The sequence below is a fragment of the Hyperolius riggenbachi genome, chromosome 2, assembly GCF_040937935.1.
Source record: "Hyperolius riggenbachi isolate aHypRig1 chromosome 2, aHypRig1.pri, whole genome shotgun sequence".
Taxonomy (NCBI): Eukaryota; Metazoa; Chordata; class Amphibia; order Anura; family Hyperoliidae; genus Hyperolius; species Hyperolius riggenbachi.
Window position 1 is genome coordinate 372762314 of NC_090647.1, and position 18212 is coordinate 372780525.

General features: G+C 42.2%; 2 protein-coding genes across 3 annotated transcripts in view; one reads left to right on the forward strand and one right to left on the reverse strand.

Moving 5' to 3' along the window:
• Nucleotides 1-18212, forward strand: part of ST7L (suppression of tumorigenicity 7 like) — a 424041-nt gene that overhangs the window by 375224 nt on the left and 30605 nt on the right. The window lies entirely within an intron of this gene.
• Nucleotides 1-18212, reverse strand: part of WNT2B (Wnt family member 2B) — a 194619-nt gene that overhangs the window by 39965 nt on the left and 136442 nt on the right. For both annotated transcript variants that reach the window (XM_068269738.1, XM_068269739.1), the window contains exon 3: nt 4722-4999. In XM_068269738.1, coding sequence (XP_068125839.1) covers nt 4722-4999 — 278 coding nt within the window. The remainder of the gene's footprint in view (nt 1-4721; nt 5000-18212) is intronic.

The following is an 18212-nucleotide window of genomic DNA, read 5'->3' on the forward strand; positions in this document are numbered from 1 at the left end:
CCAGACCTCAGGCTGCAGTACCGTGTCTATGAACACTCCCAGTGGCTCCAGAAGAGAATTAACCGCAGACAAAATAGGCCTACCAGGAGGATGCAATACATTTTTGTGAACCTTAGGGAGTGTATACAGAATGAGGACTCTGTATGAATCTTTTTTCAGAGCCACCGCAAGTTCACTTGAAATCAGTCCCTCTTCATAAGCTTGAGAGAGCAATCCCTCAATTTCTTCCTTTATACTCAAAGAGGGGTCGCTCTGCAATTTTTAATAGACTGTGTCATCATTCACCTGTCTTTGCAGCTCAGATACATAATCAATCCTAGATTGAGCCACCAGAGCTCCCCCGTGTCAGCCTTTTTAAATATCACCTCCTTGTTGTTCCTCAAATTCTTCAAAGCTTGCCTTTCTTCTAAAAGTCAACTTATTGGACCTCGCAAAATTACATCCAGTGATGAGAAGTTTGTGGCACAATCAAAGAGAATGGTGGGTGAATATGTAAAAAGGGGTTACCAACGGGAGGAGGTGGAAAGCATAGCAGCTGATGTAGCGAGTATGGATAGAAAGCAACTAAGGATTAGAAAAGAGAGAAAAAATGATTACCAGGAGGGGGTACAGTTCATACTAACGTATGACAATCATGCCACAGATATTAGACGATGCCTGCTCAGGGCTTGATCAGTGGTGGAAACAGACCCATTACTTTCACGAGTATTTCGTGCTCGCCCTAAAATGGTGTTTAGGAAAGGGAAAAGTGTTAGGGATCAGTTAGTGAGGGCTGACCTAAAGGATTTGAGGAGTGGTGGTGTCGCATGTGTCCCTCGCCGCAGGGGCACTTTCCCATGTATGAACTGCCAAAATTGTTCCTCAATTATTCGTGGTGACTTTGTCACACACACGACTAAGGGTACAAGGATTAACATTAAGGGCAATTTTTCCTGTACTGCGATAAACATCGTTTACACGTAACATGGGTTACGTGGCGCAGACTACTAGAGATGCAAGGAGGAGGATTCTAATTTAATGTGGCCTGTCTCTTTAAGTTATGTGCCCGCCCTTTGATGGGTGTGTTTTAATTGTCTATATATGTGATTGCACAAGTATCCTGTAAGCACTTGATAAAGACCACTAGGTCGAAATGTTGTGCTTTTGCACTGTGGTTTCTGCATAATGAAATTGACCAATTGGCCTAAAAGCCAGGTCGAGACCTAGTCTTTTTCTATTCTGGACTGTTGTTACACCCTTGGTGAATACGGGTGTGGACTGGTTGACTCCCCCCCCCCCCCCCCAGGGGAAGATTACTCGATTAAGGTGATGCAGAATTTGGTAGATGAAAATGGCTTACCTGAGGCAGCAAAACACTGATACAGATATATAAAGATCTTTACTAGCACTGAAAACAATGCATTTCCTGGGTCACTTCCCCATAAAATTGGCCCTAGACTACGATGGACATGGACATATGACTATGGCAGGGTTGAGTTAGTGAGCCCCTGTGAGCCCCTGTGAGCAACAGTTAGTAACAAGACTATATATAGTGTGCAAAGCTTTGCAGAATTATGTCGGTGCTATTTAACCTCCTTAGCGGTAACCCCGTGTGTGACACGGGGTAAGCCGCCGGAGGGTGCCGCTCAGGCCCTGCTGGGCCGATTTTCATAATTTTTTTTTTGCTGGACGCAGCTAGCACTTTGCTAGCTGCGCCAGCACCCCGATCGCCGCCGCCGCGCGCCCGATCGCCGCTATCCGGTGCGGCGCGCGGCCCCCCCCCAGACCCCTGCGCTGCCTGGCCAATCAGTGCCAGGCAGCGACAAGGGGTGGATCGGGTCTCCCAATGACGTCCCGACGTCGCTGACGTCGGTGACGTCATCCCGCCCCGTCGCCATGGCGACGGGGAAGCCCTCCAGGAAATCCCGTTCTTTGAACGGGATTTCCTGATCGCCTATCGCCGGAGGCGATCGGCGGGGTTGGGGGGATGCCGCTGAGCAGCGGCTATCATGTAGCGAGCCCTGGGCTCGCTACATGATTTAAAAAAAAAAACTAAAAAAAAAACTGCTGCGCTGCCCCCTGTCGCTATTTTTCATACCGCCAAGGGGGTTAAATACTAAATAATAATAATCACATCCTTAAGAAATGTAATTCTTTATTTTTATTGTTGTTGATTAAAGGAATTAAATATTGGTTTTGTAGCTATCTGTTCAATCTTACTTCATTTGTAAACATGCACACCAAATACAGAAATCTTAGGCCCAGTTTCCACTTGGTAGTGCAGGGTTCCTAGCACGTCTTTTCAATCCTCACATATAAATACCTCTCAGTGAACATAAAAGATAAAATAACTGCAGACCACTTGTATAAAGCCTAATGTCCTTTATTAAACACAACTAGTAAAAACATAAAAAATTACATCCTGGGCCATAAAATATAATCCTTGATCGAATCCTTAATAAATAATCAGCGCTTTGGTCAAAATATTGCTGCCTTTTAAAGAATCTCACCAATTCCCAGTTTGATGGACTTCACTGCTAGATGTCTTTCACTGGCAGACCTGGTGCCACACCTTCCGGGATCATAGTATCCAATCCTGATAGAGGAACATTTGTACTATCAAACCTCCTGGCTGGGCTATTCCTGGCTTACTTTAAGCCAACCGGAGCTCTGAGATGCCATGCGTTGCCAGTGAATTCCATCAAAATGCGGAGCAGTGAGTTTATTTAAAATCAATGTTTTTACTTGTTGGTTTATTTAATGAAGGACATTAGGTCTTGAAGGACAACTGTAGTGAGAGGTATTTGGAGGCTGCCACATTTATTTCTTTTTAAAGAGAATCTGTACTCTTAAATTCTTACAATAAAAAGCATAAAAAACAACAAAACAAAACATAAAAAACAAGGCCGCTAATCAGGAAGCGATGCTTGTGTGTATATATACACATATATATATATATATATATATATATATATATATATATATATATATATATATATATACATATATATATATATATACACACACACACACACACACACACACACACACACACACACACACACACACACACTAATATATGTGTATGTATGTGTGTGTGTGTGTGTGTGTATATATATATATATATATATATATATATATATATATATATATATGTATATATATATATATATATATATATATATATATCTCATGTTACAGTATCCTATACGTTTTTATTACTTAGTGAATTATCTGCACTCCAGTCTGGGATTCTTACAGTTTCTCAGCATGTGACAGGCAGCTCCCTTCCCCCTCAGTCTCACAAACTGTTTACAGACAAGCTGAAAGTGAGAGCAGGGACGCTTAGCACACAGAGCCTGGAGGGGGCGTGCACAACTTCTCCCTATTACAGCAGAGGCAGTGCATTCCTCTCTGAGTTGACAAAGCTTGACAAAAAAAAGACGATTAGATATATTACAGAGACAGTGCAACTAGAAAAGGCTGCAGTAATCCAGACCACATTAGAACAGGTATAGAAGGAAAAAGGCTTAACATTTTGTTACAGAGTCTCTTTAAGCAATACCAGTTACCTGGCAATGTTGCTGATATTCTGTCTCTGATACTTTTAACCATACACTCTGAGCAAGCATATGCAAAACAGGTGTTTCTGACATTATTGTCACATTTGACAGGATTAGCTTCATGCTTGTTTCTGGTGTGATTCAGACACCACTGCAGCCAAATAGATCTGCTGGGCTGCCAGGCAACAGGTATAAAAGGAAATAAATATGGCAGTCTCCATATACATCTCACTACAGTTTTCCTTTAAGTAAACGGTCTACACTTGGAGTATTTTTGTCCTATTTGTGCACTGGGACATGTGAGGACCTAAAACATTTGCCAGTTTCTGTGCACTACCAAGTGGAAACGGGCCTAGGACAAATGTATTTTGTGTGTATGTGTGCATGAAGTGTATGAAGTGAGAGTGAATGCATAACTACAAAACCAATGTTTGATCCTTTAAATTAACAATAATAAAAGTAAAGAATTACATTTGTTACCATGGCTAGCAACACTTTTTGTATAGACCAGCATGCAATGTGTTCATTTTTTGGAGTTATGTTACATACCATGGAAATATTTTAAACTGCATTGAAATTGTATGTTGCACCATTTTTCAGCAATAATTTGTGAAATTATGCATAGCAAAGCTATTGTATTAAAAAAGTCAGGAATCTAAAATATCCCATTTGCAGCTGAAACTATAGTATGGGCATATGAAATCTGGCAGATTGATGTCTCACATAAACCCCCTCCTCTTTAGATGTTATCTTATAATTCCCTTTGAAACCATAACTATTTACTCTCTTTGAGCTGGAGAACTATAAATTACCCAGCATGGAAATGTATTTATGGCACAAAATATTTGTTTCAACCTCCGGTGGGTTCTTTCCACATAGCATTAATAGCTTAAAAAGTTTTGATCTGTTCTCCCCAGATTTAAAGACATCTGGAAAATGGGATGGGTAATGTTTCATTCTGCTCAACTTTGTTTTTTGGTTTTAAACCTTTGTCAGTAGAGAGAAATCACAGTGCTTGATGGGCCATTTGGTTTAATTCCTAGATAAATCAGCTAAACAGATTATTCATCACCATTGGTCATACAGCATGATTTATCTGTTTTGTAAAACATTCCTGGTTATTGTAAGGACTGGGAATATCATTTTCACCTATATGGATAATAGACTTGAGGAACTCACCATCCTTCCACAACGGTTATTGTGTAAGTTCATCAAAGCTCGAGCATCCTTTACTTTTCTTTCTTTCTCATCTACAAAGTCCTTGGCAAACTCAATCCCAAAATCAATGTTGTCGCTGCATCCTCCCCAGTCAAACTCTCCTTTCTCATCCCTACTTCGTCCCCTCTTTTTTGGATCACATCCACAAGATTTCAGTTCTCCTTGGCTGCAAGCTCGAGTAATGGCATAAACCACACCAGCATAGGAAATAGCATAGACAAATGCTGCTTCTCGGCTACCTGCAAGAGAAAGATAAGTAAAGTAATTAGATTGCTTGAATAAATAAAATAATTACATAAGCCCATTTGCCTTTGATTAAAAATATTCATTATGGGACCTATAGCTTAAAGAAAAGGTCCAAGCTTATTTAATAAAAAAAATCTACTTACCCGGGTCTTCCTCCAGCCCCTGACAGCCGGTGGCCTGGAGTCCCCTCCATTGCAGATGCCGACCTCGCCAGGTCAGCATCTACTGCACCTGCGCAGAACACTCCAGAATCGCGACCGCGAGCAGCTCTCCCACAGGCGCAGTAGATGTCCATTGGCATCTGCAATGGAGGGGACCCCGGGCCTCCGGCTGGATGCGGAGCTGCGGCGAGGGCACAGGAAGGCTGCCATGGAGCTGGAGGAAGCCCCGGATAAGCAGTTTTTTTTATAAAATTAGCTTGCATCCGTCCTTTAAGCTTATGATTAGCTAGCTTTTTTCTTAAAACGGACCTGAACTCAGAACTTCCTCTCTGCTCTAAAAGATACACAACAACATAGTAACCTTTAAAGAAAAACATTTCTTTGTTACAGCTGAAAAAAAATCTCTGAAAAAATATGCTAACAAGAGTAAAGCAGTCACTTGCAAGCCTTAAAAGTAACTTTTTCAGGCACATGGGCGTAACAATAAGCCCTGCAGCCCCTGCTCCCACGGGGGGGGCCCGGGCCCTCCCCTGGGGCCCGCTCGGGGCCGTTTTGTGGGGGCTGGAGGGGTGGCAGCATGAGGGGAAAGCCTTGGCCACAGTCGGCGGGGAGACGTCACACTCTAGCGGCTGACGTCACTTCCGGAAGTGACGTCACCTTCAGAAGTGACGTCAGCCGCTAGAGCGAGGAGTATGCGGTGGAACGCAAGGAAGAAGGTATGTATCTTGCCGCCGCTGCCCGCTGCCCAAACTGTAACTAGCTGGAGGGGAGCGCAGAAGGGAGAGCCCCGAGGTGAGGGAGAAGGGGGGAGCTTCCCCTCTCCCCGCCGACTGTGGCCAAGGCTTTCCCCTCATGCTGCCACCCCTCCAGCCCCCACAAAACGGCCCCGAGCGAGCCCCAGGGAGGGAGGGGGGGCCCATAATGAAATTCTGCAGGGGGGGCCCCGCAATGAAATTCTGCAGGGGGGCCCGGTGGGGCCTAGTTACGCCCCTGTTCAGGCAGCAAATTAAAAAAAGAATGTTTTGCACTGTACTACTGAATGCAGTGTGGATTCGAAAATTGGAGGTTATGGAGCATGAGGGGTTAAATCGTGAATATGACTTAGGCTTATGTGTTTAATTTTATTGTTGCGATATCGCTATATTCTTCTTATATGTGGCTTAGTGTTTCTATTGTATTGTTACTCTTATTCTGCCCGGCTGTCACTTCTGCCTGATAGCGGTGATATGACCTTAGTCTTTATCTTTTGTGTGCAGTTTTCAGGTTTCTCCGCTCTTGTGTGTTTAGGCAGTGTCGCTGTTGCTAGGATGCGTTGTGGGGTGAGGTATTGAGCTTTCCTTCCCTGCTTCTGTCTCCCTCTATTGGCCAGTACAGTGTCATTCATCAATGAGTAACATCACCTTCTCAGTTCTCTCTCAGGTCCTCACCTCTGTTTGGCTCTTGTGACAGGCTGAGTATGATTTAAAGTGATTGGTTGATTACTGATGTTATGCCTGTTTAAAGAGGGGCTGTCCCTCTATTTCTTTGTACATGGCTAGTGGCTTTGAACAAGGGTACTTAAAGAGAAACCGTGACCAATAATTGAACTTCATCCCAATCAGTAGCTGATGCCCCCTTTTACATGAGAAATCTATTCCTTTTCACAAACGGATCATCAGGCGGCGCTGTATGGCTGATATTGTGGTGAAACCCCTCCCACAAGAAACTCTGAGGACCATGGTACTCCTGGCAGTTTCCCGTCTGTGAACCTTGTTGCATTGTGGGAAATAGCTGTCACATCCACAAGCAGCTACATCACTTGCCAGCTATAAAAATGTCACCATGTAATAAATGTCAGAATATAAATCAGGGATTTAAAAGATTTTACAATGGGCAAACACTGAGTAAATCATTTATACATAATTATTGTAAAAATGAAGCACTTTTTTATTACATTATTTTCACTAGAGTTCCTCTTTAAGCTTGAAACAGCGGGCTGTCGCTGCTATGGACATTTTTTTTAAATCTCTGTATGTTATTTTAATGACATTTTCAATAAAGAGCTAATTTTTTTACTGTAGGTGGTGCCAGCCTCCGTGGACTTTTTGCTTATACCGGTCACTGGTGCTGTGACCTAGGGCTTTAGCACACCACAAGCCTTTTTTACATCGGGTACTCCCGCATACTGGTGATTTTGCACTGTACATACACATATTTATCTCCTCATGTCACATGCCGCCTCGGGTAAACTTTAAGGCTTTGTAAGGCATTTGTTGCTGCTTATCAGCAGGCACAGAGGAAAGCGATATGGTGAGAATTGCTACAGAGGTTTCTTTTGTCTGTGAACATTACAGGTTATGTTCCTCAGGTATGTGTATATGTATGTATATCGTCACTGGGCATTAGCGTGAACCCGAGGTGACAGTGATACGAAGGCTGCCATATTTTTTTCTTTTTAAGTAATACCAGTTGCCTGGCTGCCTTGCTATTCCTCTGCCTCTAATACTTTCAGCCGTAGACCCTGAACAAGCATGGAGCAGATCAGGTGTTTCTGACATTACTGTCAGATCTGACAAGATTAGCTGCATGCTTGTTTCTGTTGTGATTCAGATACTACTGCAGCCAAATAGATCAGCAGGGCTGCCAGGCCACTGTGATTGTTTACAAGGAAATAAATATGGTAGCCTCCAGATCACTCTCACCTTGGGTTCACTTTAAACCCACTTGTGAAACCTTCCTGCATGAGACTGAACAATGGACGTTTTTTCAAGAATTTTATGTAGCAGCGCTAGTGTGGAACATTCCACATTCCAGGAAAAAACAAATTATTTTATCTTTAATGTTCGGATGGGATATCCAAAACAGGCATTATGAATATTATTTTAGCATAATATTGGGAGACACGTACGGTATTATGGATTTCATGAATAAAAGTGTCTAAAGGGAAAATGGTTATCTATTGCTACAACTAGTTTTTCATTTGTCATAGTTACATAGAACATAGTTATTTGGGTTGAAAAAAGACATACAGTACGTCCATCGAGTTCAACCAGAGAACAAAGTACAACACCAGCCTGCTCCCTCACATATCCCTGTTGATCCAGAGGAAGGTGAAAAACCCTAACAAGGCATGGTCCAATTAGCCCCAAAAGGGAAAAAATTCCTTCCTGACTCCAGAAGGCAATCAGATGAAATCCCTGGATCAACATCACTGGGCATTACCTAGTAATTGCAGCCATGGATGTCACACACACATAAGTGTATAACACAGAAAATAAATTGTGACTGGCCCAGTTCCTTTGTGAAGCTGTTTTGTTTAGCTCTCAGACACTGCTATTCATGAATCTTGAAATATTAGAATGTTTGGTAAGGATAGTTGTGCTGTATAACCTTTCATTCTCTTTGTTAACCAGCAATACTTTAACCACTTTAGCCCGCAGGTATTTTCCCCTCTAGGACAGAAGCAATTTTCCCCTGTCAGCACTCCTTCTATTCATTTGCCAATAACTTTATTACTACTTATACCAACAAAATGATCTATATCGTTTTTATTCGCCACGAATTAGGCTTTTTTGGGTAGTACTTTTTGCAAAGAGTTATTTTATTCTAAATGTAATTTAATGATAATAATAATAAAAAATGGACAAAAAAATCATTATTACTCAGTTTCTGGACATTATAGTTTTTACAAAAATGTTCTTCTGTGAATAAAACCCCCACATTTTATTCTTATTTGCCCATTTTTGCTGGTTATTGCAACGTTTAAAATATTTCCCTAGTACAATGTATGGCGCCAATATTTTATTTGAAAATAAAGGTGCATTTTTCAGTTTGGCGTCCATCACTAATTACAAGCCCATATAGGCAAAAGATAAAAGTAATATACTCTCATAACATACATATTAAAAATGTTCAGTCTGTAAGGTAACTATTTATGTTTTTTGTTTTAAACTGTTATTTATTTTTTTACGTTTTTAAGTGGCTATGGGTAGGGTGGTGGTGGTGGGGGGTTCATAAAACGTTATTAGATGTATAATATATTACTTTAATTTTACTTTTTGGCCACTAGGTGGCGCTAAGCACTCTCCTGCTAGCTATCAGGAAGTGCTAGGTAGTTGTTGTTTTTTTTTCATTTTGTGACGTTTTTATGAATGAACATGTCTCGTGATTGTAGGCATGTTGATTCATTCACAGGGGATCGTTTGCCTCGGGGAACACTCACTCTCCTTCCGCAATCAATCCCCTGTAATAGCGGCGGGGAACGAGCACATACCTGACTGCTACAAGCGTGCACCTGCCTCAACAACGCTGGAAGAATATATTCATCCAGATTACTGTCAAGCGGCTCCTGCTGGACGAATATATTTATCCTTAAGTGGTTAAAGTCTTAGTTCAGCCTCACATTTTTATTGCATATGATAGTACATTTGTGTCAATTAGCAACATACAATGTTTTGTGTATTGCATATCTGTACTATTACAATAAATATATTTAAAATATCTGTCTTGCTGTCTCCTGCAGCACCAGTACATGTTGAGAGGACAATACAATTGTATTGGATAGACAGCTACTCCCCTTTTCATCATCATGCACATTAGGTAGTCATGAAGGAGCTGCCAGTGGGCCTCACACTGTGTGTACAAACCACCTAACCCCACCAACCTCATTCCAGTGCTGACAGACACGTTGGCCTCAATTCACTAAGCTTTATCAACCACTTTACCGAACTTTTGATAATTTACCTCATAGGTAAAATCTAATTTTGAATTCAGTAAGGTGTTATATACTTATCAAATGTTTTATTGATAAAACATTCAATACATCTGTAACACCTTAGTGAATTCAAAATTAGATTTTACCCATGAGGTAAATTATCAAACGTTCGGTAAAGTGTTTGATAAAGCTTAGTGAATTGAGGCCTTTGTGACCATCATTGCTGCTAGTTTCTTCTTGCTTATTGTTTAATAAAGCATTTAACTCTTCCTATGCCCTGATTTTGTAAAAGGGTTAAATGAAAGAGCAGTTAGAATTATTTTCTTGCTGAAGGCAGGGCAATGATAGATACACATGGCTATTATAAACATACTGGCATATGTGAAAAAAGGAGTAAATATTAGTAATTACAACAAAGAAATAGAGTCTGCTCTATTTGACTTTTTTTTTTTAAATGTGTAGCAAATCACTCATATCAAATGTTAAACGATGATGCTTGCTTGCTGGTAAATGTTAATCCACAAAATCACCTATTGTGAAAACTAGCAAAGCACTCAGCAAATATTATTACTGTATTAAACAATCAAACTGATATTTTTTCTGAAACGTATTAATAAATGGCATAACCAATATTTAACCACTTAAGGACTGCAGTCATAAAACCCCTTAAGGACCAGAGCCTTTTTTTTCCATTCAGACCACTGCAGTTTTAACGGTTTATTGCTCGCTCATACAACCTACCATCTAAATGAATTTTACCTCCTTTTCTTGTCACTAATACAGCTTTCTTTTGGTGCTATTTGATTGTTGCTGCGATTTTTACTTTTTATTATATTCATCAAAAAAGACATGAATTTTGTCAAAAAAATGATTTTTTTTACTTTCTGTGCTGACATTTTTTAAATAAAGTAAAATTTCTGTATACATGCAGCACGAAAAATGTGGACAAACATGTTTTTGATAAAAAAAAACCCCATTCAGCCTATATTTATTGGTTTGGGTAAAAGTTATAGCGTTTACAAACTATGGTGCCAAAAGTGAATTTTCCCATTTTGAAGTATCTCTGACTTTTCTGACCACCTGTCATGTTTCATGAGGTGCTAAAATTCCAGAATGTTATAAATACCTCCCAAATGACCTCATTTTGGAAAGAAGACATCCCAAAGTATTCACTGAGAGGCATTGTGAGTTCATAGAAGATTTTATTTTTTGTCACAAGTTAGCGGAAAATGACACTTTGTGACAAAAAAAGGGAAAAAAGTTTCCATTTCTTCTAACTTGCGACAAAAAAAAATGAAATCTGCCACGGACTCACTATGCTCCTCTCTGAATACCTTGAAGTGTCTACTTTAAAAATGGGGTCATTTGTGGGGTGTCTTTACTGTCCTGGCATTTTGGAAGGTGCTAAATTGTAAGCACCCCTGTAAAGCCTAAAGGTGCTCATTGGACTTAGGGCCCCTTAGCGCAGTTAGGCTGCAAAAAAGTGCCACACATGTGGTATTGCCGTACTCAGGAGAAGTAGTATAATGTGTTTTGGGGTGTATTTTTACACATACCCATGCTGGGTGGGAGAAATATCTCTATAAATGACAATTTTTTGATTGTTTTTACACACAATTGTCCATTTACAGAGATATTTCTCCCACTCAGCATGGGTATGTGTAAAAATACACCCCAAAACACATTATACTATTTCTCCTGAGTACGGCGATACCACATGTGTGGCACTTTTTTGCACCCTAACTGCGCTAAGGGGCCCAAAGTCCAATGAGTACCTTTAGGATTTATACACAATCAATCGATTCCGGACTCAACCCTTGCGCGAATAATCTTCAGAATTTATTGTAATAATGCATGCGGTTATACAGCAGACAAAAAAGCACAATGTTTCGGGCTACATGCCCTTTCTCAAGTGGACAACCCCCGTTGTGTTTGTTACCTTTAGGATTTCCCAGGTCATTTTGCGACATTTGGTTTCAAGACTACTCCTCACGGTTTAGGGCCCCTAAAATGCCAGGGCAGTATAGGAACCCCACAAATGACCCCATTTTAGAAAGGAGACACCCCAAGGTATTCCGTTAGGAGTATGGTGAGTTCATAGAAGATTTTATTTTTTGTCACTAGTAAGCGGAAATTGATTTTAATTGTTTTTTTTTTCACAAAGTGTCAATTTCCGCTAACTTGTGACAAAAAATAAAATCTTCTATAAACTCGTCATACACCTAACAGAATACCTTGAGGTGTCTTCTTTCTAAAATGGGGTCACTTGTGGGGTTCCTATACTACCCTGGCATTTTAGGGGCCCTAAACCGTGAGGAGTAGTCTTGAACCCAAATGTCTCAAAATAACCAGTGAAATCCTAAAGGTACTCATTGGACTTTGGGCCCCTTAGCGCAGTTAGGCTGCAAAAAAGTGCCACACATGTGGTACTGCCATGCTCAGAAGAAGTAGTATAATGTGTTTTGTGGTGTATTTTTACACATACCCATGCTGGGTGGGAGAAATATCTCTGTAAATGACAAATTTTAGATTTTTTTTACACATAATTGTCCATTTGAGATTTCTCCCACCCAGCATGGGTATGTGTAAAATTACAACCCAAAACACATTATACTACTTCTCCTGAGTACGGCGATATGACATGTGTGACACTTTTTTGCAGCCTAGGTGCGCTAAGGGGCCCAATGTCCTATTCACAGGTCATTTTGAGGCATTTGTTTTCTAGACTACTCCTCACGGTTTAGGGCCCCTAAAATGCCAGGGCAGTATAGGAACGCCACAAGTGACCCCATTTTAGAAAGAAGACACCTCAAGGTATTCTGTTAGGTGTATGGTGAGTTCATAGAAGATCTTATTTTTTGTCACAAGTTAGTGAAAAATGAAACTTTGTGAAAAAACAATAAAAATCAATTTCCACTAACTTTTGACAAAAAATAAAATCTTCTATGAACGCTTCATACACCTAACAGAACACCTTGGGGTGTTTTTTTTCTTAAAAGGGGTCACTTGTGGAGTTCCTATACTGTCCTGGCATTTTACGGGCCTAAAACCATGAGTAGTCTGGAAACCAAATGTCTCAAAATGACTGTTCAGGGGTATAAGCATCTGCAAATTTTGATGGCAGGTGGTCTATGAGGGGGCGAATTTTGTGGAACCGGTCATAAGCAGGGTGGCCTCTTACATGACAGGTTGTATTGGGCCTGATCTGATGGATAGGAGTGCTAGGGGGGTGACAGGAGGTGATTGATGGGTGTTTCAGGGGGTGGTTAGAGGGGCAAATAGATGCAATCAATGCACTGGGGAGGTGATTGGAAGGGGGTCTGAGGGGGATCTGAGGGTTTGGCCGAGTGATCAGGAGCCCACACGGGGCAAATTAGAGGCTTATTTGATGGGTAGGTGTGCTAGGGGGTGACAGGAGGTGATTGATGGGTGTCTCAAGGTGTGATTAGTGGGGGGAATAGATGCAAGCAATGCACTGGCGAGGTGATCAGGGCTGGGGTCTGAGGGCATTCTGAGGGTGTGGCCGGGTGATTGGGTGCCCTAGGGGCAGATAGGGGTCTAATCTGATGGGTAGCAGTGACAGGTGGTGACAGGGGGTGATTGATGGGTAATTAGTGGGTGTTTAGAGGAGAGAACAGATGTAAACAATGCACTTGGGAGGTGATCTGACGGCGGGTCTGCAGGCGATCTGATGGTGTGGGTGGGTGATCAGATTGCCCGCAAGGGGCAGGTTAGGGGCTGATTGATGGGTGGCAGTGACAGGGGGTGATTGATGGGTGGCAGTGACAGGGCGTGATTAATGGGTGATTGATAGGTGATTGACAGGTGATCAGTGGGTTATTACAGGGAAGAACAGATGTAAATAATGCACTGGCGAATTGATAAGGGGGGGTTGAGGGCAATCTGAGCGTGTGGGCGAGTGATTGGGTGCCCGCAAGCTGCAGATTAGGGTCTAATCTGATGGGTAACAGTGACAGGTGGTGATAGGGGGTAATTGATGGGTAATTAGTGAGTGTTTAGAGGAGAGGACAGATGTAAACAGTGCACTTGGGAGGTGATCTGACGTCGGGTCTGCAGGCGATCTAATGGTGTGGGTGGGTGATCAGATTGCCCGCAAGGGGCAGGTTAGGGGCTGATTGACGGGTGATTGACAGGTGATTGACAGGTGATTGACAGGTGATCAGGGGGGATAGATGCATACAGTACACATGGGGGGGGGGGTCTGGGGAGAATCTGAGGGGTGGGGGGGTGATCAGGAGTCCCCAGGGGGCAGTATAGGGACCAAAAAAAAATAGCGTTGACAGATAGTGACAGGGAGTGATTGATGGGTGATTAGGGGGGTGATTGGGTGCAAACAGTAGTCTGGGGGGTGGGCAGGGGGGGGGGGATCTGAGGGGTGCTGTGGGGGCGATCAGGGGGCAGGGGGGGGCAGATCAGTGTGTTTAGGTGCAGACTAGGGTGGCTGCAGCCTGCCCTGGTGGTCCCTCGGACACTGGGACCACCAGGGCAGGAGGCAGCCTGTATAATACGCTTTGTATACAATACAAAGCATATTATACGCTGTGTATGCGGCAGATCGGGGGTTAACATCCCGCCGGCGCTTCCGTATGGCCGGCGGGTGGGCGGAGCCTAATGCCGGCGGATGCGCGTGCGCATGCGATCCCTGGCCCGGAAGAGTCCCAGGCTCCAACGTCAATGTGCGTTACGTGGTCCTGGGGCTGCCACTTTGCCGCCGCCAATGTGCAGTGGGCGGTCGACAAGTGGTTAAAACTACAGACATACCCCTCACACACTTTATAACCAGGTTCCAGGTAAAGAACAAAAAAAAAAAAAAAAAAAACATTAACGATAAGATAGATGACACTGATGTCCTAAAAGCAAATACTAGCAAAAGGTTTAGATTTTTTTCCCCTTTGTGGTGTTTGGTCCAGATCAAGTTAGATGCCTACACATATTTGGAGACAATCTTTTTCTACACTTACACTTAAAATAAAAAAATAATATGAGGTAGCTTACCTCAATGATGAACTCTCTGTGATTAATACAAGGGATTTTTATTATTAGCACAGGCAAACCTGTGCTAATAATATAATATGCTACATCATATTTTTTTTTCGATTTTAAGCTGATTTTAGATGCTTGTAGTATACCATTATATTCCTTCATTTGTGCTACGTATAACCCCGTACATACCCTGTCCAAGGGGTAGTGACAGACCACCAGTGGAATCCCCACAGTGGACTCTGTCTCTATTTTTCCACTAAGAGAGTGACCATCCTTCTGGGCCTGGCTAGGACCACCCCGAGTGGAGTCGGGTTTGTTGTCTCCTCCTGCTTCCTGTGGTTGGTTGCCCCCAGCAACCTCCTGTTGTGAGTAGTGCTTCTAATTTACTCACTTTTATTGTGGTCACTGACATATTGCACTACTGGGCTCCCGCTTTTTGTCTCCTGTGACTTTTTCTACAGGGTGCTAAAACCACCCCTACTACAATTGATTTTCTACACTTATTCAATCAAATTAAGGAATCTGTAACACTGGGAGGCACGCTTTAGTGAATCAGAAGATTTGCTCAGCAAAGAATACTGGTGTTTTATGGTCCTTATGAATTTTTGAGTGGAGGGAAAGACTTTAAATAAAAGTAAAATAAAAATTGAGAATTGTACCACACAATAAGGAGTGACTATTTAATCAATACTTAAAGGGACCCCGACCAGTACTTTAAAGTACTTAAAGATGCATACCATTCTGTAGCTTGTACTCTCCACTTTCATTTGACGCCTGAATCTCCATTCTACACCAAATAGTTTTAAAAATCACTGCCGCCATCTTGACTATGTTATAACTTCTGGGTCACCCCTGCCCAGAGCAGTATTCCTCTCTGTTAGAAAAGGGCATCACTGAATGAAGCAGGAAGAGGAAGTGATACGCATGGCCATTGAACAAGTGAATGAAGCAGGAAGAGGAAGTTACATGCATAGCCATTGGAAGAGGCTCCTCCAGAGGGGTCATAGCACGATTTTGTATGAATTTGTCTGGCCCCATGCATTTTATAGCGGCAATACCAGGGGGAGTTTGGATAAAACAAGTGGCTGGTAAGTGTGCTGACACACTAAATTGTTTGTGGGTATGCTTAAAGCATACCCGAGGTGACATGATGAGATAGATGTGAGTATGTACAGTGCCAAGCACACAAATCACTATGCTTTTTCTTTCTCTGCCTGAAAGAGTTAAAGCAAGAAGTTTTAAACCAGGATGATACCATTTATTTATTTATTTATTTACCATTGAAAGAGTTAAATATCAGGTATGTAAGTGGCTGATTCCGTCCTGACTCAGACAGGAAGTGACTACAGTGTGACCCTCACTGATAAGAAATTCCAACTATAAAACACTTTCCTAGCAGAAACTGGCTTCTGAGAGCAGGGAAGAGATAAAAAGGGTCAATAGTTCATAGATTTTAGCTCTGGAATACTTCAATGAATGTGTCATTGAGCAAAACAATAAAACAGTTAAAACTAAAAAGTAGATTTAAACATAAAACAAAACGGTGGCATATCTTAAAAAGTCATTTTTAGGAGAAGAAAGATAGACATAATTGTTTATTTCATTAGTTTATTTCCGCCTTAGGTGTCCTTCAAAGGTATACCCATGAGTGGTGCTCGGAGTCCCTTTAAAGAGACTCTAAAGTCTCTAAAAAAATTGTTTTTTTTATTTAATAAATATGTTTAATACTTTATCCCTAACTAAACCGCCGCATCCCCGTCACAGTACGCCATCTAAATCCCCCCAAACTACCCCCTACCTCTCCCCCGCAAAATCCACGACTTTCTTGGTCGTGGATTTTGCTGCCCTAAGCGCTTCCGTTTGAGGCAGGGCTATGGGCTGCAGCCTTGCCTCACACGTGTCTGTCAGCGGCGGATCTCCGCCTCTCCCCCACCCCTCTCAGCGAAGGAAGACTGCTCCGCTGACAGACGCTTGTGAGACAGGGCGGCAGCTCATAGCCCTGCCTCACACGGAAGCGCTGCCCGGATTGCCTCCCCGGGGAGTTTGGGGGGATTTAGATAGCATACTGCGGCGGGGATGCAGCGGTTTAGTTAGGGATAAAGTATTAAACATATTTATGAAGTAAAAAAACATTTTTTTAGAGACTTCAGAGTCTCTTTAAGGCTTTTGTCTACAATTCAAACCATGTCGATAGATAGAACTTGGCCAAAGGCAGCCATTCCGGGCCTAGAATAAAGAATGTGTATAAGTGTACAAGTTTAAAGATCTCAAGGTTCTTTTGGAGAAGGTGGAATTCTTTAATACAGACCGACAGCTTTCATCCCCATCATGCAATATACAAAATGCATGTGTGCCAATTCCTGCAGGCATAGATAAAAGTGTGGGTTTTGTCAGCACCCTGATGATCCTGGAATCTAAGTAGTTACTGGACTTCAACAGAGTGCTGATGGGCCACTAACCATACTGGACTACTCGGCTGCAATGGACTACAAGGGCCCGAAGCTTACCCAACTGGAGATAAGAAGAGCTGGAGGCAGAGCCCCTAAGTGTGGAGAAATTGAGACACAGGGGTGACCGAGATTGAGCTGATGGTATATTTGCAGTAAATGGCCAAGGTCAGAACTGGCAGCATGCAAAGTAAGGTTGAAGTCAAAGTCTGAGCTCGGAACTGGTGACTAGCAAAGCAGGACCAAGGCCACAGGCTTAGGTCAGAAATTAGGCTTTAAAGGGCTCTATCACTATCACAAAACTTCTCATAAATGACTTATTTATCACCTACAGTGGCTTGCAAAAGTATTCGGCCCCCTTGAAGTTTTCCACATTTTGTCATAGTAATGCCACAAACATGAATCAATTTTATTGGAATTCCACGTAAAAGACCAACACAAAGTGGTGTACATGTGAGAAGTGGAACGAAAATCATACATGATTCCAAACATTTAAGAAAAAAATAACTGCAAAGTGGGGTGTGCGTAATTATTCAGCCCCCTTGGTCTGAGTGCAGTCAGTTGTCCATCGACATTGCCTGATGAGTTGCCTGATGAGTGCTAATGACTAAATAGAGTGCACCTGTGTGTAATCTAATGTCAGTACAAATACAGCTGCTCTGTGACGGCCTCAGATGTTGTCTAAGAGAATATTGGTAGCAACAACATCATGAAGTCTAAAGAACACACCAGACAGGTCAGGGATAAAGTTATTGAGAACTTTAAAGCAGGCTTAGGCTACAAAAAGATTTCCAAAGCCTTGAACATCCCACTGAGCACTGTTCAAGCGATCATTCAGAAATGGAAGGAGTATGGCACAACTGTGAACCTACCAAGACAAGGCCGTCCACCTTAACTCCCA